Genomic DNA, 22,316 nt, shown 5'->3' on the forward strand with positions numbered 1-22,316 from the left:
TGTAAACCTATATGCAAGTAGATTGTTTTGATTGGCCATTAACATTTTCTGCACTTGTGAAGAGGGGATGTTTGTGACTCCTAATAGTGTTTCCTCCCCCACTGCCTCTCAAGCTATGTTGCAGGCAGATGATGAAGATGACTTAATGGAAGAGAGGATGAAAAGCCCCTTTGGGTCATCCTTCCGAACATTTAATGCAACTGACTACAAACCTATAGGTAAGCAGGAAGCGGGGACAGACATTGATCATTTTGTCATGTTTTGGTGTTCCTTATTTAAGATCCTTCATTTTCTGGAGGCCTGTAATTTTTTATTGAAAAACAGAGGAGTTATGGAAATACTTTTGAGCAATCATCCTGAATTCCTTTAGAGGAAAAACAGGTTTTAGGGTCACAGCAGTAGTCCAATCCCAGTCTTCTCACATTCTATTTTCCAGCAACCATTGATGTGAAACGGAACATCTTTGACCTGTGTACAGACACCAAAGACTGCTATCTTGCTGTCATTGAGGTAAAGGGAGCTTGCAGAGGCCCTGCTCTTCTGTTCTGATGTTTAGGATAATTTTCAAGTTGTACTACAGACATTCTGTCTGATATAAGATGTAAAGTCAATACATTCCTGAAGGTAGATTATTGATAACCTGTTCATTTGATGGGGCTGGGGAGATGTACAGTACAAAGAGAAATAGTAAGAAAATCCCAATATAAGACAGCTTAGAGGATCCTGTCTCCTTTTTTCCTGGACTCACACTGTCATCCCTTTCTCAGAGGAATCTGGGATCTCTCACCAGAGCAAGACTGGTTTGTTCCAAGGGTGATGGTTCCTCACCAAGTCTTTTCATTCTGTTTTTCTTCCCCTTTATGTGTCCTAGGTATAACATTTTCATAGTCAGCTCAAGAATTTCGGGTATCAGAAGCTTTGATAATTACAGGGTCAAGGTCATGGGCACCACTCAGGGCTGAGGCGTGGATGTGGACCTTCTGCAAACTAACTGCTCCTTATGGACTCGATGTTCTATTTCAGAATCAAGGCAGCATGGATGCCCTGAACATGGACACAGTATGCAGGCTGTATGAAGTGGGCAGGCAGCGTCTGGCAGAGGATGAGGATGAAGAGGAGGACCAGGTCAGTGGTCTTTGAGATTTCTTTCTGCTGAACAGTGCTTAATAGAGGTTATGCTCTGCTTTTTGCTGTAGGAGGTTTTAAAGGTCTACTCAACCTTTGCTACCTGTTGCCATATTCATAAGGCTTGTCGTGTACCCTTGATCACTGAAACTCAGAAGAAATTTTATTACAAGATTGTAACCAGGACCTGATGATCCCGTGAATTCCATTTGCAGAGCAATTTAAAGCTTAGCAATCTCTGCTTTTTTTTTTTTTTTTTTTTTTTTTTTTTAGAATGGAGTTTTGCTCTTGTCGCCCAGGCTGGAGTGCAATGGCATGATCTCGGCTCACTGCAGTCTCTGCTTCCTGGGTTCAAGTGATTCTCCTGCCTCAGCCTCCCAAGTAGCTGGGATTACAGGTGCCCACCACCACACCTGGCTATTTTTTGTGTATTTTTAGTAGAGATGGGGTTTCACCATGTTGGCCAGGCTGGTCTCGAACTCCTGACCTCAGATGATCTGCCCACGTCGGCCTCTCAAAGTGCTTGGAGTACAGGCGTGAGCCACTGCACTTATCCTAGCAATCTCTGGTTTTCATTCAGAGATTTTTTTGTGCCCTGTTCTGGCTTCAGATAAGCATCCCTTTATACTCCTAATGTCAATAAAAAACAGAACAGTCACTTTGCTGAGATGGACTGTAGAAATGGCTTAACCTTTATAAAGTTCTGGTTTATATTTTCTCAGTTTTATGGCATAGTCTATTATTAGGGTAAGAGTTGAACTTATAGGTAAAGATAAGATTTTGATACTTTTGAGAAGTTAAACATATATAAAATGTGGGTAGATAGTATCATGTCCCTCAGTCTTTGCATTTTGTTTTCATAGGGAATTTTAATTTGTGGTTGTATTATGCTAGGTGCTTGCCTGTGTGGTGTGTCAGTATGGGTTCTGAAGAGTTTCTGAAACTTCTGAGTTTCAGCAGATTTTTTCCAGCCTACAGGGCTCACACCACATTCTCTTTCCAAGAGTACACTCTCCAGGGCAGATTCTTTTGTCTAATTTTCTGAGAAATATTCATTGCTGAGTGAGTACTGTAAAGTTGAAAATGAATGACTAGGATTTGACTTTGCTCTTCAGATATTAAAGCAGCTAAAAATGTTTTCTTCCCCAGTTCTTGGGTTCATTTCTATTTTCCCCCCCACTATCGTATTCTTTAGTCTTGGTGCTTTGTCTCTTTTTTTCCTTTTTTTTTTTTTTTTTTTTTGAGATAGAGTTTTGCTCTTGTCGCCCAGGCTGGAGTGTAATGGCATGATCTCGGCTCACTGCAACCTCCACCTCTGGGGTTCAAGCAGTTCTCCTGCCTCAGCCTCCTGAGTAGCTGGGATTACAGGCACATGTCACTATGTCCAGCTAATTCTTGTATTTTTTTTTAGTAGAGATGGGGTTTCACAATGTTGGCCAGGCTGGTCTGGAACTCCTGACCTCAGGTGATCCACCCGCCTCAGCCTCCCAAAGTGCTGGGATTACAGGCATGAGCCACCGTGCCCAGCCAGCTTTGTCTCCTTTTTAAGGGCACAGAGGTGCTCTGGATGAGGAGCAGTGGCATCACAGGACCGGGGAAAGTACACTTCCCTCAGTTTGCATTGCCACAGCTTTCTTGCCCTCATCCTTCCCCTACTTTTTGATAAATCATGCTCAGTGGTTAGGGCTAATGTAATAGCTTTCTCTTAGTGTCCTTCCAAAACAGCTTGTACTTGCTTAAAAGCAAGAATTTTTGAAAATGGTAATATTTGAAAATGGTAATTTTGTAAGGATGCAAGTCTAATACTAGGGTAAAGGACCCATGTTTTTCTCTAATGGGACTTAGTACTGACTAAGCAAGGGTGTTTTGTTGAGATTTAGCTAGTTTGAGATTTAGCTATGTGTTTTACTGTTGGGCATTATAGGTTATGAGCATATAATTTGTTCTGTAAATCAAATCCTTTGAATATTGCATCACCTGTACGTCAAAGATGACACAGTATACCTGGATCAAATACACCTGGGTAAAAAAGCTAGCACAGAGACTCAATCTAAAATCCCCTGTGTGTGCTCTCTTGGTCTTCACTGTTCTGACTGTCTAAGCATGCGTTTTATTAGAGGTCTGAGATGATTCATGATCTGCAGAAATGGGCTTCCGAGCAGAGTGAGGAGACTCTCGTGTGGTGGGCAGCTGGTGGCCATGGTGGGATCAGAGCAGAGCCTTCCTCAAGGCCTGGTAAAGGATAATTAGGCTGTAGAGTTTGAAACAACTTCACCAAATACTGCCAAGGATCTCCTAGTGTAGAAAGGCTTTCCTTTACTGCTTTCCAGCTATATGGGCTCTATAGGGGCCTTGGTTTCATGGGTGAGAGGAGCCAGCAGTGTCTAAAAGCTCAAGTGAGTTATGAGATATGGGTAGAAGGGAGAGGTTTTCCGATGGATACTTGAGATCTTTGATTTATTTGTAACATGGATTTTAGTGTTTTCTTGAGTGCTGTGCTGTTACAGCTTATACATGTTTCTAGTCTTTCTGGGTAGCAGAGCTTGGTATTAGGTCCTCCAAATTTCATGTGGTTGCCTTGAGTGGGTTTCTTAATACTGCCTATTCTTTTATTCTCACTTCAGTTTGCTACCTTAGACACCTCACTCCCTTAATGCCTACTTTTTCACATTAGCTATCATGAAACAAGATGTAGTTTATTCTTGAGTCCATACAGAGGTTGCAGTTGTCAGGCCATTTGCACGTACGTTACAATGGTATGGGTGGCTGTCGACTGCTTTGTCCTCCATGGGTTTATTCATCACTACCAGGTATCAGTTCTGAATCAGGCTTCTTGGATGTTACATGTTGAAGCATAAATCTGAGGCCAAAACTGGGTTATTTGTCAACATCATTATCCCAGCCCTCCCATATCCTTGCATTTAATAAGGCAGTGGGCGGCAGTCTTCTCTGGGAACCATCACCTGGGTCCATGTGATGCCTGGTGTCTGTCTTTGAGGGGGCGGTCAACTCAGGAAAGTTGAGATCGCCCTAGACACCTTGGGAGTTGGAAGGCTGTTCTCTGGGTTGGCCTTATTCTTGCAGACATGGAGTGGTGAGAGGCAAACGCACTGGAGATTGGTGGCCGGCTGTGGAAGCAAGAGGCCACAATAAGGGAATAATTTAAGAGTTACACTCCTCTTATCCCACCGTCTCCAGGGAGGCTTGGGTCAGGGAAAAGACTGACTAATTATTATTCTTTTGTCCTGCTTAACTTCTGAGAAGTTAAGGGAGAAGGAGATTAGGAAGGGCATATGGTAGTGGTCAGGACTTTTGACTTGGATGCAGGAAGGAAAGCAAGAGGCTGCCTCAGCGTGTGATAGCCAAGAGTGTGAGGGGCAGGCTCAAGAGGGCTCTAAGGAGTGGCTCTGGAGCCCAGCCTGTAGATGAGCCGGAAAGCTTTCTAGCTCAGAGAAGACTAGGTGGCAGGGTAGGTGTGCAACATGGCTAAGTTATTATTGTGGCTTCCAGATTTCTTAGGATCTAGGCATGTTTCACTCCATACTGATATTACAGCTCTTACTGATCATCTGGTGCATTTCATGTTTGAAGCACCTCTGTTAGAGAACTGCTTATCCCCTCAAGCCCTTGGCATTTTGATTTTTGATTTAGAGATGTTTCGGGTGGGATAATACCGTATCTATTTGAGTAGGTCTCTTTTGTAACCTTAATTCTGTTGATCCATGCTCCTTCTAGAATCTTGTGGAGTTTGGCTGTTTTTACTATCTCCATCAGATTTCTTCCCACTGCCTCTCATGCACAGTATGCCAGCTTGAATTTTTTTTAAACTCACTTTCCTTTGTAGGAAAACCAGTCTCTAGTTTTACTTTGCTTTGTACGCTTCACCTGATTTTAAAACTAGAGACTTTCCATTTTCCTATGAATCATTTGCTATTCAAAGTTTTGTCCTAGTCTAGATATCTGTTCTCAGGTCTTCTCAGATGTTCCAGATATGACTTATATGGCTCAGGGATACAGGCACCTGTGACCAACACCTTTGAATTTGCCTTTTCATTATAGCAAAATAAATTCAGAAGCCTGAATGGTCAGCTGTCATCTAATAAAATGGTCCAGCATAAAGAGCTTTATCGAGATATAATTGACATGCCATAAAATATTTGTCCTTTGTCCTTATGCTTAAATAAGTTTGGAGATTAAGAGGAAAGAATGAAAGGTACAGCTGTATCTAGATGAATGAAAACCTACACAATGTATTGGACAGCCATAAATATTTGGTTCCCGAGGCTGCTAGTCTGCCTGCCTTCAGGCATTTGATGAAAGCAGAGATAAGCTAGTCACCTATCAAAGCTCATTATTATCCATTAGAAGTTTGGTATCTGTTTTTTTTTTTTTTTTTTTTTTTTTTTGAGATGGAGTCTCGCCCTGTCACCCAGGCTGGGGTGCAGTGTTGCGATCTTGGCTCAGTGCAACCTCCGCCTCCCAGGTTCAGGCAAATCTCCTGCCTCAGCCTCCTAAGTAGCTGGGATTGTAGGTGCCCGCCACCACACCCGGCTAATTCTGTATTTTTAGTAGAGATGGGGTTTCACCATGTTAGCCAGGCTGATCTCGAACTCCTGACCTCAGGTGATCTGCCCACCTCAGCCTCCCAAAGTGCTGGGATTATAGGCATGAGCCACCGTGCCCAGCCTGGTGCCTGTGTTTTTAGAAATCAATTCACTCATCTTTGATTTGACTTTTAGAAAAGTTACAAAACCAAAGATAAGTAATTGATCATTGCTCCTAGATTTTGACAAGCCAATACATTTTAGCTAATTATACTTAACCTTAAATTTATAATAAAAAACTCAACAAAGGAATAATGCTATTTTCCACTCCATTTTGGAATCTGGGGCACACTGTGTGCTGTGCTTCCTGTGTGTTCTCCACTGCCTAGAAGCAGATGGTAAGAGTCTTTACTGATTACACACACCTGATCAGAGCTGAATGTGTTGATTCCTGAAAGGCTCATTTTCCTAAAGAATTAAAATGTAACTTGAGTTAGATTCTGCCAGTGAGGAAAGAAAAACACAAACATTTATGACCCTAAAGTGAACCTATAGCCTTTAAGGACAGAAAAAGTATTTTTTAAAAAGTAGGCATTTATACATTTAGCAAAATATGACATGTTACATAAAGGTCAGGATCAGATTTGAATGACTGTTTTTTTTTTTTGAGATGGAGTCTCGCTCTGTGTCGCCCGGGCCTCCGCCTCCTAGGTTCAAGCAATTCTCCTGTCTCAGCCTCCCAAGTAGCTGGGACTAAAGGCGTGTGCCACCACACCTGACTAATTTTGTATTTTTATTAGAGACAAGGTTTCACCATGTTGGCCAGGCTGGTCTTGAACTTCTGACCTCAGGTGATCCACCCGCCTCGGCCTCCCAAAGTGCTGGGATTACAGGTGTGAGCCACCGCGCCCAGCCAAAGTGTGGGTAAAAGGCATCTGAAGCCTATGTAGATGGAGAGCTTATTAGGTTTGGGAGAACTGAACCTCTTGGCATAGAAGGTGAGAAGCCAGTGTGAAGGTGGTGGTGAGGTGGGGATGAGAAAAGTGCCTGTGGTAATAGGGTCTCAGGGTTGGCCGAGATCCAGAGCAGGAGTGGGCAGCATGCTTCCTCCTTTGACCAGGGCTGAAGGCAGGTTTAGATGTAGAGGGGACCAGAGAGCAGCGGAGGGAGCTTATGCCAGTTGACCTATTTTCTGTAAAGGAAAGGGGTGAGTTGTTTATCTGCAGGGTTTGGGGGCTTTGGGTAACCATGAAATTGATGTAGGTGGAATTAGGAGAGAAGAGTTTTAGAATTCTTTCTGTAGGGAAATTTATTAGTACCTTAATTTAAAATGGCCTGGCCCTGAATTCCTCTAAGCCCTAAAAGAAGTCTTAGAGGATTAAAAAAAAAAAAACCAATATCCCTGGATCCAAAACATTTTCTAAATGTTGTCAGAGTTGAGTCAGGATTCTAGCAAAAAAAATTTTTTTTTTTTTGAGACAGTCTTGCTCTGTCGCCCAGGTTGGAGTGCAGTGGCGCGATCTCGGCTCACTGCAAGCTCCACCTCCCGGGTTCATGCCATTCTCCTGCCTCAGCCTCCTGAGTAGCTGGGACTACAGGTGCCCGTCACCACACCCGGCTAATTTTTTGTATTTTTAATAGAGATGGGGTTTCACGGTGTTAGCCAGGATGGTCTCGATCTCCTTACCTCGTGATCTGCCCGCCTCGGCCTCCCAAAGTGTTGGGATTACAGGTGTGAGCCACTGCACCCAGCCTGTTTGGTTTTTTTTTTTTTCCCTCAAAGAAATGGGATCTTACTCTGTTGCCCAGGCTGGAGTGCAGTGGCACAATCGTAGTTCAATGTAGCCTTGAATTCCTGGGCTCAAGTGATCCTCCTGCCTCAGCTTCCTGAGTAGCTGGGACTACAGGTGTGTGCCGTTGTGCCCAGCTAAGCTTTGCTTTTTCATTAAATACTTATTTTTAGTTTTTACTTTTTGGACCACTCATTATTGGAAGCTTTATTCTTTAGATCTGAAGGAGAGGGGCTCATGCCACCAGTTAGTTGACCAGCAGAGAATGCACCTAAAATTGCTTCCTAGAATCTCTTTTGGGTTCTGCCACAGCATTTTGGATGGGTCTTGTGAGCCTCTGCTTCATGATCCCGGTTTCAGATTTAAAATTTGGAAAGTGAGTTTATGGTTATGTCCATGTGTGATAAAATACGTGGTGAGAAATCAGCATTGGGCATTAAATACAAAGTAGAGACAACAAAATGAGGTGCTCAACTTGAGATTCAGGTAGATCTCTTTCCTACTAATTTCCCCTCCTCTCTCATGGTCACATATGATGTGTTCGTGGCCTTCTGGGATGAATATATATACATCTGTTTCTTCTGCTATAAAATTAAGTAAAATTTGGGTTTGTCTGCTGCAGGAAGAGTTTGGAATGGTATCTAGTTCAAAGCTTAGACCCTGCTTGAAAACTTTCCAGGATTGCTCTTGATATGGAAGCTTTTTGTTCAGTTCTTGTAGATCAGCTAAGCCTTGATGTTCTTCAAAATGAAAGAGAATTGTCTTCATGAATTTTCTGGCTAGCCCATGCCTATTTGAACAGTTTAACCTTTCATGTACCCACTCAACCGTGGACCTTTAGTTGTGCTATCTTAAATTTTAAATATAAGTGTTCTGTCCATGAAGTCTTAAGAGACACAGGGCCCTGGGTACTTTCTTCTTTACTTATTTTTAACTGTGGCACTTTGTTAGTGGATTAGCTAATTTTGGTCAAGTCTATGAAAATATGCCTGGAAAAAGAGGCAAAAGTTGTAATCTGGTAAGCACTTGGATGATTTCCCCTGAATTTTGACCCCGCTCTCCTTTCCCAGTTATTTGTATGAGCTTATGTGCTTTCAGGGACTGAGAGCCTGTCTGTGTTTCAGTTTATCATTGTTGACTCCAGACACACATAGTTCCTTTGAGGTGGGTGAATGCTTAGTAGTTATTTATCCACTCACCTCTGGAGGGGATGTGTGGCCAAGGCTATGGAATAGTCTCAGGTCTTCTATGTGTGTGTGTGTGTTGGCACATACACAAATGCTCCCACAAAATCTGGTACAGACCATACATGCACTTGCACAAGTATTAAGAGTACTAGGTATTTAAAAGGGGCTCAGTTTTTCCAACATAACTGGCAGAAATTTTGAAGAGTCTAAATTACTGAATTACACAGTTTATCAAAAAGTCACTAATGGTGGTTCCAAAATTACCAGAAGTCCGCAAAGCGGAGCTACCCTGCTGAATGATCCCAGCTTATGTTACACACTGGTTTCTAGTGGCTGGGTAAGCACAAAATGCTTGGTTTTTAAGTGCTTGGCAGGCAGTAACACCTTTAAAATGAAAAAAGATGTAACCACTCAGTATAAGTTTTAAAATAATGAAAACAAAAAAAATGTTTTTGTGCTTATGTTGGGCTTATTCCATCTTGACTTTCATTAGGTTGATGTATTAAATGAATTTTACATTTTATTATTGTAACAATCAGAATCCTTTGCTATTGGCAAGGCTGACAGTTGATGTTTGAGCAGCAAGATAAGTGTCTTGAGTGGCAGCTACGTTTACTTGGGAATGCCTGTTATCCCTGTCAAAGCAAAGAGGTATCTTTGTGTCCTCTCCCTTTTGAAGAGAAACAGTTGCAATTGTAATGCAAACCTGAAATCTGTGGCAGATGCCAGAATGTACCATTTACAAAGCCCAGGGTCCCTAGAACAAAGTATTTCATTGATGTTCTGGTAATTTTCTTACCTTTGGCAAGTTCTTGTAAGAATGGAAAGATAGTTTCTCTAGCATACTTTTTTTTCTTTTTGGCTTATAACAGGAAATACGGGTTTCTGTTAGTGTTCTATATTTTAAGTCTTTTGTTGCAATGTTGTTCTGATCAAATGTTTATGATAGCATGGTTAGGAGCTTATCCACATTCTTGGTTAGAAGATCAAGGGCAAGAGCTTGAAGGGCTGAGGAGATAATGAGCAGCTGTGTTCTTCCATTTTGTTAAAGCGTTGCATTTTAGATTCCAGGTAAAAGGATTTTTTCTAGTGCCTCAGCTGATTTCACTTGCTTTGGTTGATGCAGGTGAGAAAGAAGAGCCCCCTTGGGCTCCTAGAATATTGATGGCAGAGACTTCTGTGAAGCGAGTTGTCTGTTTCCTTGCATAAGGGGTGTGACCATTAATCCTTGTTTGAGAGGTGCTTTGACCATCTTGAGGGACATGTGTGCCTATCTCAGCCGTCACTGAAAAGTCTGGCTGGCTCATGAAGTCTGTGCTTGTCTAGATCACGATCCCCTCTACTGACTGTTTCCTACCCTGTCCCTTTGGTCGACTCGCCATGTGGCCCACATGGGTCAGGCCTCTGTGTTTGTACTAATGAACCTTATGCTTTCTTACCAGGAAGAGGAAGAACAGGAGGAAGAAGACGATGATGAAGATGATGATGACACCGATGATTTAGATGAGCTTGACACTGACCAGTTGCTGGAGGCGGAGTTGGAGGAGGACGACAATAATGAGAACGCAGGGGAAGATGGGGACAATGACTTCTCTCCCTCTGATGAGGAGCTAGCAAATCTTCTAGAGGAGGGAGAGGATGGGGAGGATGAAGACTCTGATGCAGATGAGGAAGTGGAACTGATCCTGGGGGACAGTAAGTATAGGGCAGAGTTCAGGCTGAGCCTTGGCACCCAGGGCAAGATCCCTTCTTTTGTGCCCATACAACTTAAGAGGGCAAGCCATACCACGGTTCTGTGCCCCATAATTTGATTCACTACTCTGGTCTCTTGAGGCAAAGCACCTTTGCATCTCTGCCCTCCTCTCCTATCAGACTGTGGAACCCAACCAAATGGCTGTCATCTCTTATCTTTCAAGTAGAGATTGGCAGACTTTTTCTGTAAGACCAGACAGTAAATATTTTATGCAGCTGGGCATGGTGGCTCACGCCTGTAATCCCAGCACTTTGGAGGCCGAGGCGGGTGGATCACCTGAGGTCGGAAGTTCGAGACCAGCCTGGGCAACATGATGAAATCCTGTCTCTACTAAAAATACAAAATTAGCTGGGCGTGGTGGTGCATGCCTATAATCCCAGCTACTTGGGAGGCTGAGGCAGGAGAATCGCTTGAACCTGGGAGGCGGAGGTTGCAGTGAGCCGAGATTGTGCCACTGCACTCCAGGCTGGGCTAATAGAATGAGACTCCATCTCAAAAAAAAAAAAAAAAAAAAAAAAATGCTTTGTAGGCTATATGGCCTTTGTTGCAGCTCTTCAACTCTGCAGTTGTAGTGAGAAAGCAGTCATAGACAATCCGTAAATGAATGATTGTGGCTGTGTTCTAATAAAATTTTGTTCTGCAAAAATAGGTGGTGGGCTTGTAGTTTGTCAACTCCTGCTTTAGAGGATTAGCCTTAGAATGAAAGGCCAAAGTGTAGCTCTCTGCTGAGAGGCACAGCTAGAATCAGTCAGAAGCAGCCCCTCATGGGGTGCTGTTCTTTTTGGGTTGAATTATAAAGAAATGCAGGCCCTCTTGTGGAGGAGCCCTTTCCTGTTTCCCTTTGGCTAATCCCTCCTAACGGCCAAGGGACAAATATTTTCCCTTTGGCTTCTGGTTTATTCACCTCCTTTTATTTACCTTTTTTTCTTAATCCAAATTTTGAAGAACAAACTCCAGTTTTTCTAGTTATTTCCCATTAGGTTTCTGAAGTCAAGTTGTCCCCTGACTATGGTAATGAATCCTGCAGAAATCAGCAAATAGTTCAAAGAGCCTATTAGCTCTGCAGCTGTACATGAATCTTCTTACCAAGGCTGTATTTTGAGGAAGCTTGAGGGTGGGAGGGTAGGGGAGTGTCTTCTATCTGTTCATCTGCTGTTGATCAACTTCTGTTTTTTCATACTTGGAGGCTGAGGTGATTCAGTGGAGTAGGCCGAAGCCATGGTCAAAGTTTTAATGAACGTTTTTGTCATGTGAATAGTGAGACATGGGAAACAAGTTATACCTCCTTTCAATTACAAGTAGTTAGCAGGGCAGGTTCGCAGGGTCAGCAAACAGCAGGCCAGCTGATGGTGGTGCTCCCAAAATCAGAGAACATCACTTTAATTTTTCCATTCTTAATTTGAATATAAAGCCACTCAGTTTGTATTTGGCCTGTACAATTACTGCCTCTTATAGCTGTTCAGGAAATTCCTTCTTTCAAGCCAAAGGTAATCTGGAAAACTTTAACTCTATCAGTTGTGAGAATGTTGTTACTTTATGAAAATACGATGTGAAAATAATGGATCACAACTTGAGGACGTCTCAGAGTGGACTTCAGAATTGAGGTGGAGATGCAGAGGTGGCATCTGGAGCACACTCCATGGCTCTTTCTGTGTTTCATAGAAGAGCCAGCTGCTGTCAGCAAGCAGAGCATTCTTGGCACCCATGGTTTTGCCTCACACTAATCCTTTAGAGCAGTAGCTCTGAACCTTACTGGGCTTATGAAGAGCCCTTTTAGGATAGGGTGAAAGCCATAGAAACTATAGAAAACCACACCCATGTGCCCCCATGTACCTTTACATAGGCCCTGGAGCCTTCAGGGACTCCGTGATTCCAGATGCAGAGCCCTGGCCCTAGGAAGAGAAACAGCTTGATTCTGAGATCTTTTTTTTTTTTTTTTTTTGAGATGGAGTCTTACTCTGTCACCCAGGCTGGATGCCGTGGTGCAATCTTGGCTCACTGCAAGCTCCGCCTCCTGGGTTCATGCCATTCTCCTGCCTCAGCCTCCCGAGTAGCTGGGACTACAGGTGCCCACCACCACCCCTGGCTAATTTTTTGTATTTTCAGTAGAGACAGGGTTTCACCGTGTTAGCCAGGATGGTCTCGATCTCCTGACGTCGTGATCTGCCCACCTTGGCCTCCCAAAATGCTGGGATACAGGCGTGAGCCACCGTGCCCGGCCTGATTCTGAGATCTTTATGTGTCTCTGCTTGTCAGCCCTGCCTCCAAAACCTGTATGTTGTAGAGTGACAGGTTAAACACTACAGGGACTAATTATACCTAGATTGTCTGCCTTAGCGACCTTTCAGAATGGGAGGTCCTAACCAGGGTTTGGGATTGGGTACTTCAACACTTGGAGAATGGAGAAAGGATAAGGAAGGTGGAGAAAGGATAAGGAAGGTAGAGAAAGGTGTCCTGTGATCTGACCACCAGAGGGGAGTTGGTGCCCAAGCCCTGGAGGTTTTCTCTCGGACTTTGAGCCTGACAGTTACTTGCTTAAAGAAGATTGTGCTGTGATCTCGTTAAACTGCATTTACAGTTCTTAGATGTGCTACAGTGTGGTTAAGATTCTTAGTTCTTAAGAGCTGCATAGCTGCTGGGCAGAAGGGTCTCAGGCCGGTGGGTCTGGCATCATTGGCTTGTGGAGAGCATGAGTCCTGGGGGATGCTGCGGATGCTGCCGCAGGGACCAGGCAAGTTTGTGGTATGGGGTGGGGACACAGTGCTGGACTTGGCTCTGGGGAGGAGGCCCCACACCCTCCTGTGACACTTCCTCCTGGAGCTCTTATAGCAGAGGAGCTGAGGCTTGCTTTGTTCAGCTGTGTTAGATAATAGTTCTTTGCCGTCTCCATCTTGTTTTCCTACTCTTCACCAATACATCACCAATACAGTCAGGCCACTCTTGTGCCCACTTAGACCCAGGAACACTGGTTTTGTCAGCCATTTCTTTTGCTTACTTCCAGACTTTTTTGTATCATTGCCATGTTTTTCTTGGTTTTCCTTTGTCCACTTCAGTTTTCCTCCTAAAGGAAATTGTGTTTGGGGATAATGAATGAAGGAAGGTTTGGGAACATGAATTGTTCTTTCTCTGTTTGTCCGTGAGTTGATTCTCTTAGGCACTGGAAAAGGCTGATGAGGGATTCTTTGCATCTAGTGGCTGCCCCTTACCACACGGGGCATTTGCAGGCCTCCAGCTCAGGGTTTGTCTGTTTTACGGGGGACCTAGTTAAAATGGTTTCATAGCCTCCTGAACTACGAGTAATCAAATTGGGCACTGAGAACTTTCCTTTTCTTTGACTCAGCGAATATTAGAGTCCCTACAAGCTAGGTACCCTGTTTCTTTCTGATTTTGATCAGCCAGACATGGTGTATCTACCTCATCTTGAGGGTCCTTTTTGCTACCACTTAAGTTTCACCCCTTAACAGATCCTTCCAGAAGTGTTAATGTGTCTGTGCGCTGCCAGAGAAGGCAGATTGTCAAGCAGAGAGGGTCCTCATCAGAAACAGTGCTGTCTTCCAGGGCGTCACACTGCTCCTGCTGGCCTCCTGCCTCTGGATGGGTAGCTACTTCTCCTGTATTGCTGCAAATTGGCCTGCACCTTTTTGGGAATATAATTTGCAGACTATATTCCGAAATTACAGAGGCGTGAATCTAGACTATCTCTGCCTTGATGGTCGGTCTTCTGAGGATTGAAGGGAGTGACTAAGGTGTTTCAGAAAAGATACATGCCTCACTTCTGCCTGGTCTTAGCCTGCCTTTCTAGTGGTCTCTTGGGATCAGGCAGGCCTGTGCCCATCCTTGAAGGACACCAGAGGCCAAGGGCCATGGAGGCTAACTCACTGCTCCCCTCAGCTCTGCCCCGTGGCATGGGGGGAAGCTTCAGATGGCACTCGCTTGATCCCTTCAGCGCCTCCCAGGCAGGAAGCAGGGGCACTGTGTCTAGGCCCTTAGGAGAGCATAAGGTCTCAGGGAGAATACAACTGCCAAGCAACAGGAGTATTCTCCAGAGCCAGCTCCAAGGAGTTAATTGATGTATTTTCTTCTTTCTGGAAACCGGTAGTCAACCTTGCTCGGGCATGAATGTATGTGAGTACAGGTGCTTCTGTATGAAAGCTTCCTATAAGCCTAGTGTGTAATCTTGTCTCTCCCTTTTCTTCCCTTTCAGCTGACAGCTCTGACAACTCTGATTTGGAAGATGACATCATCTTATCTCTGAATGAGTGAGGAGCCATCACTGCTTGGAAGAGATTCTTGGCAGGCGAGAAACTGAGTCAAATGAATTCAGAACATATTCCCTTCTCTTTCTCCCAGGGCTGTCTGTCTTTTAAGGAGCTGCATGCCCTGCATTCAGAAGATTATGGCTTAGAGAGCCTCACTGGCACCCGAGAGTCCTTCCAGAAACAATAACAACCACAAAAATGACAACAGGGACTAGGCCCTACTCTGAACCCCCCACCCCCACCCCCTACCATTTCCTAGGATGGACATATCTTTCAAGGGAAAAAAAAAACATGTCTCTGGGGTATTTCACAATATATTTTCTTTGTATAATGTTCTTTACTTAAAGAACAAGAAATAGTTTTTTATAAAACTTTAAAAAGGAAAAAAAAACAGGCATTTGTAACTGAGGGTATGAACTTATATCCACCAGGTCTCTTGTCCCTGCACTTCATTTTCTTTGGAAGAAAATGATGTCTAAAGAACAATATAGAGGCATTTTTACATACGTATTTAAATGAAAAGGAAAATCGTGATTTCTTAAATTGATAAGGATTAAGAATATTTTATTATAAATATAATATATGATTTTTTAACCTGTTTTGTTGCCTCATATGCTGTCAGGTTAATTTGTTTTCCTTCGTGCCAGAGGTGGGGAGGAAGGCACTCTTGTCTGCTGAGTAAATGCCTAAATTCACCTACCTTCATGGTTTGGGGGCAGCATGGTCATTGTGGATATTGGTTTTGTGGAGTTGAGGGAACTTAGGATATAAGTTCACTCCCTCTATTTTTCTTTGTGATTCAGTTTTTCAGAAATCTTTTTTTTCTTCCCTTTCTCCCCAATGTGGAAATTACAAATCAAAGGCCTTTTTCTTTAATGTAAAGTGTATTTATTTAAAAAAAAATACAAAATAAACTACAAGTCTGTCTTTGTTTATGGCCTTTCCCTATTTTCTTTTACCCAAGTGGGGTGTGTCCCTTTTTTGCAGCTCTAGCCAGGCCATAGAGAAGACACCTTCCAGGAGAGGCAGGGAGAGCATGTTCTGCCCACATAGAGCACTCCAGGGAGGAAAGTATCTTATACTCACAGTGTCTGCCCCTGCCCTGTAGCTCTCTCATGGGGAGGGCTTGTTTTTGTAAGGGTAATGTGGAGAGAGGAGAGGTCAGGGCTTTGTCCCCTGTGGACGCAGCTCTCTGTTCTCATGTTCTGGATCCAGCAGGCTGCTCCCAAGTACAGATTTGGTGGAACTCGAAAGGGAGGTATTCTGGGAAGTTTTGGAGGATGGAGTTGGCAAAGCTAAGGAGTGAAAGCATTTTGGCCGTCTATGTAGCTGGGGCAACGGCCACTAATGTTTTCTGAAAGGGATTGTGACAGTGGACTTGAGCATCCTGGCAGGTTAGGGGTAGTGGAGCTTGGTCTGCATTTGTAGAAAGATACTTCAGAGGCCCCTAAAATTGGCCTGTGGTTAAAATGTGTAACCGCCAGGCAAAGTACCAGGGATTTCCACCTTTTCACTCACCCACCCCACCCTGTTTTCCTTCCCACAATAAATAGAAGACCATAGTCTCTTTCTTCCTTTGATTTTGCCCACATAACAGCTGCTCAGTTTGTTACATAGGTATTATCCAGCTAAAGTGACTTCTCTCCCTTAACAGAGAGAAGAGGGAACAAATTTGGTTGTGAAGTAAACAAGAAAACACAAGATGGCTAAAACTCTCCAAGGGCAGGTAAAGCCCTGCTGGGCTCAGAAGCACTATAGAATTTGCTGTACACACTGAAGTGGGTCTGTGTCACACAGGTATTTCTTAGTCCTCTGGAGAGCAGAGAACTCACTCAGCTCTTCTGCTCATGCCTCACTTTAATGGTAGTTAACACTTAACCAGTGGAATAGTCTGACTGCTGGTACTGATGGCATCAGAAGAAAACAGGTTAACAATCAAGAAGTAGTGAAAGCACTATGTTCTAGTCATTAACTCAACGGAGCCAGTCTCAACTCTGCTGGGAGCACCCACAGGTCTCTAAGGGGGAGAAAGGGACTATAATAGGAAGGCAGAATTCAGGTTGGCTTGGCAACACACCCTCAGGAACATGTGCTAAGGGGCTAAGGAAGCATCAGCTGTCTTCCTTATTCTACCAGGGCTGAAAATCGGAGTCACTTAGGAGGCAGCATGAGAACAGTGGCACACCACCAGTGAGGCAGATGTTGCCTTCTTGTCTTTAAGCAACACCTTAGACAGGGCCTGAACCCCGGGTGGGGGCACTGGATGCCTGAAGTAAGAGTTTTCTCACTGGGGCAGTCTCATAAAATCACCAGGACATTGACCACCTGACCACCCCTAACTAGTGCTGGCCAAGGCCTGGGAGTTCACAGAACCTGCTAGGTCTTAAGAGCAAAAGGAAGGAAGTGGTTGAGGGCCAGGAAAGAGAAGGAATGCCATGCCCAGGGTGTTACTCCTCACCAAAACTTGGCAGTTCTTTTTGGGGCCATGGGACACCTTTCTCTGAAGAGGGGTTGGATAAGGCAAAGGTTGAAGTGTCTTCAGGCACGTTTTCTAGCATGTTTCCTTTTACTTGGTTCTGTCTCAGAAAGCTGGGAGGTAGATTCTTCCGGGTCCTGAGTACCTGCTTCATGAAGGAAGATGATAGGCAGCCCAGAGTTTTGGACTTACATACCAAGCAGCTCTGGCCTGTGACTCAGGCGTTTGTTGGAGAGCTACAGGAAAAACACTGCAGTGTGCCTTCAACAGGACAAGACCCACTCCTGTTTCTGGCGGTACCAGCTACCCTGGAATGGTGGCGTGTCCTGCTGTACCCAACTGACTGACTTGCTTAGGTACCTGGCAGCTGTGACCACAGCTCAAGTAAAAACAGGCAAATAATAAATATGCTTAACATGTCTTTGTGTTGCTGTTTTGTTATGAACGTGCTTGCTCTCTTGCGAGGCACCTGTCCATTCCACATCACCGAGGGGTCTACAAGAGCACTGCCAAGTGTTCCTGTGGACCAGCGTGGCCTCTCCACAGCCTGCACGGAGCCCCAGCCTCTAATCTCAGGTGTCACTCATGCTACCTCATCCCAGCTCTGGTAAGGGAGACCTGGAGAGAGGATGCCACGGCCAGCAGAACCTGGAGTTCCTGGTTATCTAGGGGCTCATTCGCTTACCAGAGCTTCTGTTCTCCTCAGCCGACAACGTTCCCTGTTTGAACATCTAAGGTGCCAGACACTCTGAAGAATGGCATTTGGGGTGTTCCATGGTGACAACTGTGTGCTCTGGTTTTCCTCCCTGGCCCGCACTGTCCGCACTACCTTACTTGAGACAGGGAAGACACAATTTCACCCTTCCTCCCAGCTAGAGGGTACCTCCGCATCCGTTTCCTCCCCAACTGGCTTGAGTGGCTTCAAGCTCTAGCACTGCCTAACAAACAAACAAACACCTCAGTGACTTGTGATTTCCCCCCAGAAAAATATCTATTATTTCCCAATGGTCTCCACCTCGGCATCAGGGCACAAGGTGTAGGCACATGCTCTGATCTTGCACCTAGGAAACCGTCATTACCAAGGGCATCCCCTAGTCCACTGTGCTCCCCTGTAAGTACTTCAGTCTAGAGGTTCAGTATCCCCCCACAAAGCTCTAGGTATGACTGGGCACGGGCCTGCTCTATTACCCATCAGCCCTGAACAACCACAGAAAACCAAAAATCACAAACATCTAGGCAAAGTTCATGAGTAAATCCAAGGAAGGCTGCCTCCAACCCTCCATTCCAGTATTTGGACTCCCGGGCGCCTGGAAACCTGAGGCAACTCTGTCTCCCAACACTGGGTATCTCTGGGCTGAGTGAGGCTAGAAAGGAGGCTGAACCAGGAGCCTGGACAGATCAGGGGCCCCGAGACCGCCTGGCATCAACAGTGCACAGCTTCTCCTTGTACAAGACTACACAGCTGCTGAAGGCTACCCGCTGCCAAACATGCCGAGTGGGCACTCTGTCCCAAACAGCCACAGCTCAAACTGATCATGGACACACACCCGGTTTAAGGCAGAAAAAACCAGTAGCTGCTGACCACAGGCCTTGGGCTCACCCCATCCCTTCCTTTGCAGGGGCTCTACTCGAGCTTGTGTGGCGGCGTCCAGAGCCCAAACTGAAGCTTGCCTGCTGTCAGCCAAGATAAAAACGAGTGTGAGTAGAGTCCAGACTGAGCCTGAAGAACTGAGAGGCCGAGAGTGACCCGTGCAGCAGTGGTGCTGCAAAGATGACGTAGGGCATTCGTGTACATGCACTAGGGAAGTCTTCGATTCTTAGCTTGATTAAACCAGGACTCTGAACAGGTTTAAAAATCCATCCTCTGTCAAAGGTTTTACTGACAACTTTCCATACAGTTGGTCAAAAAATAAAAAAATACAGAACCACAGCAGACAGTATCTTGCACACTAGAAATCAACATAACCGGATTCCCTTCTCATCGTTTAAAAAAAAAAAAATCCCCCAAAATCTAAGAACTTAGTTTTGGTGGTGGACAGGACTTTGATCCCCACCCAAATGAACCAAAATAACCCAGGAGATAATTCAAACCAAAGTGGTAGGGTAGAGAGGGGATCAGATTTTAAAATAACTGCTTTTGTGACACAAACATGACGCTGGGAAAGACACGCTTGGGCTAGGCAGTGTCTCTGACGATGACTATCACCATGTGTTCTTCTTCTAGCTTGCCCAATGTCCTTAGTGCTGACTGGAGGTACTGCTGGGAAAAGTCGCAGGGCGGGAAGGCGTAGAGCATGCCTGTGCCGTCTCTGCCCTTGGACCCCCCCACTGGCAAGCTGATCACCCCTGCAGCCTGCTTCTGTTTCAAGTAGGAAACCAGGTTCCTGAGAAGCCGCCTCTGCAGACCAGGCTCCACTGTCGGCATCCCCTCAGTGCCAAGCCCACTGGGGGTTGCCTGGGTGGCTAAGAGGACCGCATAGCCGTTGGGGCTCCCCTGCTTGATGCGTCGTGTGACCTCGTCAAGCTTGGGCTGGTCCAGTCGAAGGCGCTGGGCGATCTTCAGCTGGGTCAGCTTGCTCCCAGAAGTGTGGTCTTTGAGGAGACTGCTGATCACCCCCTGGTCCCCCTCTAGGATATGCATAGACGTGGGGAAGCAGCTGTTTTTCAACACGAGAAGCCCATTCCAACCCAGCTGTAGTGTCTGAGCGTACTCTGAAAGATTCTTCAGCTTTTTGGTCTCATGTTTTGGCTCTTCGAGAGGCTTGGGCTCAGCCTCCGTGGTCCGGTGATTGCGCTCGCTGTCTCTTGCCTTCTTCCCGTGGGAAGAGTCTGCAGCCTCGTGGTGGTGGTGGTGGTGGCCCCGTTCCTCAGCCCCGTGTCTGCTGTTGCTGAGGGAGTTGCTGCTGGACTCCTTGGTCCCTTCACTGGAGTGGTTCTCCTTGCGGCTGCGCTCAGGGGTGCGGTCGGAGCCCCGCTCTGACTGCTGCCCACTGCCCTTGGTCCTACTCCGTTCCTCATATGGGGAGTGGGTTGTCCTCCCACGGTCACTGGAAAGGCTTCTCCGTTTCCGCCTCTCTTCCCAGGGCTTGGGCAAACCACGGTCTCCATCTCCCCCCCAACGCTCACCACTCCGGCTGCGCACTGAGCGACTGTAGCCCTCAAGGCTGTTTCGGCGGTCGGAGCTTTTACTGGGGCTGGTCCAGTCCCCTTCCAAAAAAGTCCGGTCTCGGTCTGAGTACAGAAGGTGTGGGGGCGTCCTGTCCCGCACCAGGTCGGCGTCCAGGTTGCGGTGCCGGGTGTATCCATCTGTGAGCAGCTCATAATGCACAGGGAGTGGCGAGGGCTGGTACTGCTGGGGGTACCGAGTCTCCTCTGCTTTGGCAAAATCCACGCGGAGCCTGCGGTCTGGTCCACCCAAGGGAAAACCCCTCATTTTAGCACAGGCGGCCTGGGCTGCGTCCAAGCTCTCGTACTGAATATAGGCAAAGCTATCTCCTTTGACGTGATCAATGGTCCGAATGCTCCCAAAGCGGTCAAACTCTCGGGCCAGAGCCGCCAGTGACGTGTTAGGTCCCAGGCCACCCACCCAGAGACGAGTGGTGGGGTTGGCCTTGCCATAGCCTATCTTAATGGGGTTGCGACCAATCACTCGGCCCGACATGGCCACCTTAGCCCTATGGGCCATGTCCAGGTTCTGGAACTTGAGGAAGGCATAGGCACCGCCCTGGCCACGGGCAGGCCTCTTGATGACCACCTCCTCGATGATGCCATATTTCTCGAAGGCCCTTCGCAGCTCCACCTCAGATACGCTGTGGTCCAGGTTCCCAATGAAGAGGTTGCGCGTGGCCCGCTGGTCGTCCTCAGGCATCAGGTCCTCCTCGCACACAGCTGGGTAGCCATAGGGGCGCCCACGGTCGTCGTACAGCCCATAGTAGTCCAGGGCCCGCTCCCGGGACAGTCCCACCGCGGCGGCAGCGGCGGCATCCAGGGCGAAGGCTGCGGCGGCGTGGCGGGCACGGGGCTCCCGCAGGGGCGGGGCAGCGACGGGGGACAGGGAGCGCTGCTTGTACTGGTAGCCTCCGTGTAGCGGGAGGTAGCCAAGCGGGTCGGCGGGCGCGGGCGGCCCTGGGGGAGGCGTGGAAGCGGCGGCGCTGCTGCTGCTACTTCGCCGACTGCTCCCGCCGCCGCCGCCGCGCAGGTACACGGGCTCTACCTTGAGCGGGCGGTCGTAGAGCAGCAGCTGCCGGGCCAGGGCGTGCTGGCGGGCCTCGCGCGCGTCCTGTGGGTGCCGGAAGTTCACGTAGGCCACACGGCCCAGCTCAGGCGTGTGCGACAGGCGGAGGCTGATCTCGCCGAAGCGCTTGAACTGGTGGAAGAGCCGGTCCTCGAGGTGCTCGGCGGGCAGCGCGGGGCTCAGGCTGCTGATGAGCAAAGTCTTGTACTCAGGGGCGGCCGCGGATGAGCCGGGACCCGCGGGCTCGGCCCCAGGCGGTGGCGGAGGCGGCGGCAGAGGAGACGCGCGGGGCGACAAGCCGGAGGCGCCCGGGTCCCCCGAGGCCTTACCGCCGCGTCCCCCGCCGGCAGCGCCGGAGCCCGAGGAGCGCCCGCTACTCGCGCGGTGATTCGCGTCCCCGGTGCCGCGGCCGTCGCGATGCCCGCCCCCGCCGCTTCCGCTGCCGCGGGGTTTGTCGCGGGCCCGCGCTGGAACCGGGTGCTTGGCGCCTCCAGAGGCCTTGTGCGCCGCCCGCCGCCCGCCCGCCTCCGCCTCCCGTTCGCGCTCCCGCGGACGCTTGGCCGACGATGACGAGCCGCGCCCGCTCGGGCTAGAGTCTCGCTCGCTCTGCCGCTTCATGGCGCTGGCGCGGCGGGCGGGCGGCCCGTAAGTCTCTCACAGCGGCGGCGGCGGAGGCGGCGGCCGAGGAGGCAGCGCCCCCGGCGCCGCCATCTTGGACAAAAGGACTCGGCGCGGCGGTGGCGGCGGGGCGGGGCGGGAGCGGCGCCGAGGGGGCCGGGCATTACGTTATCAAGGTGCGCCGGCCGTGCCACGTGACTCTGCGGCGGGCGGAGCAAGACCCGCGCCGGGCCTGCGTCATCGCGCTGCGTCGCCCAGTGCCACGTGACCCTGTGAGTGCCGGGTGAGTGGGCCTCGGCCGCGCGCTCTGGCGCCACCGCGCGGCCCGCA

General features: G+C 47.6%; 2 protein-coding genes across 3 annotated transcripts in view; one reads left to right on the top strand and one right to left on the bottom strand.

The window, feature by feature from the left end:
- Window positions 1–15,591, top strand: part of DCAF1 (DDB1 and CUL4 associated factor 1) — a 97,231-nt gene extending 81,640 nt beyond the window's left edge. Inside the window, exons 20-24 of one of the 2 annotated variants that reach the window (XM_012498720.2) lie at window positions 114–218; window positions 437–510; window positions 1,024–1,125; window positions 10,089–10,341; window positions 14,604–15,591. In XM_012498720.2, the coding sequence (XP_012354174.1) occupies window positions 114–218; window positions 437–510; window positions 1,024–1,125; window positions 10,089–10,341; window positions 14,604–14,662 (593 nt within the window). In that variant the 3' untranslated portion in view covers window positions 14,663–15,591. The remainder of the gene's footprint in view (window positions 1–113; window positions 219–436; window positions 511–1,023; window positions 1,126–10,088; window positions 10,342–14,603) is intronic. The other variant, XM_030811676.1, reaches the window with a different exon arrangement.
- On the bottom strand, window positions 15,530–22,112 carry RBM15B (RNA binding motif protein 15B). The gene has a single exon (XM_030811679.1). It carries the CDS (start codon window positions 21,984–21,986, stop codon window positions 19,311–19,313), a length of 2,676 nt encoding a protein of 891 aa, XP_030667539.1. The 5' UTR covers window positions 21,987–22,112; the 3' UTR covers window positions 15,530–19,310.
- Between the last annotated feature and the right edge of the window lie 204 nt (window positions 22,113–22,316).

This window comes from Nomascus leucogenys, chromosome 4 (assembly GCF_006542625.1).
Source record: "Nomascus leucogenys isolate Asia chromosome 4, Asia_NLE_v1, whole genome shotgun sequence".
NCBI classification, from domain to species: domain Eukaryota; kingdom Metazoa; phylum Chordata; class Mammalia; order Primates; family Hylobatidae; genus Nomascus; species Nomascus leucogenys.

Bases quoted from the DNA above. Each gene is read 5' to 3' on its own strand.
- RBM15B (XM_030811679.1), bottom strand. From the start codon at position 21,986: ATGAAGCGGCAGAGCGAGCGAGACTCTAGCCCGAGCGGGCGCGGCTCG.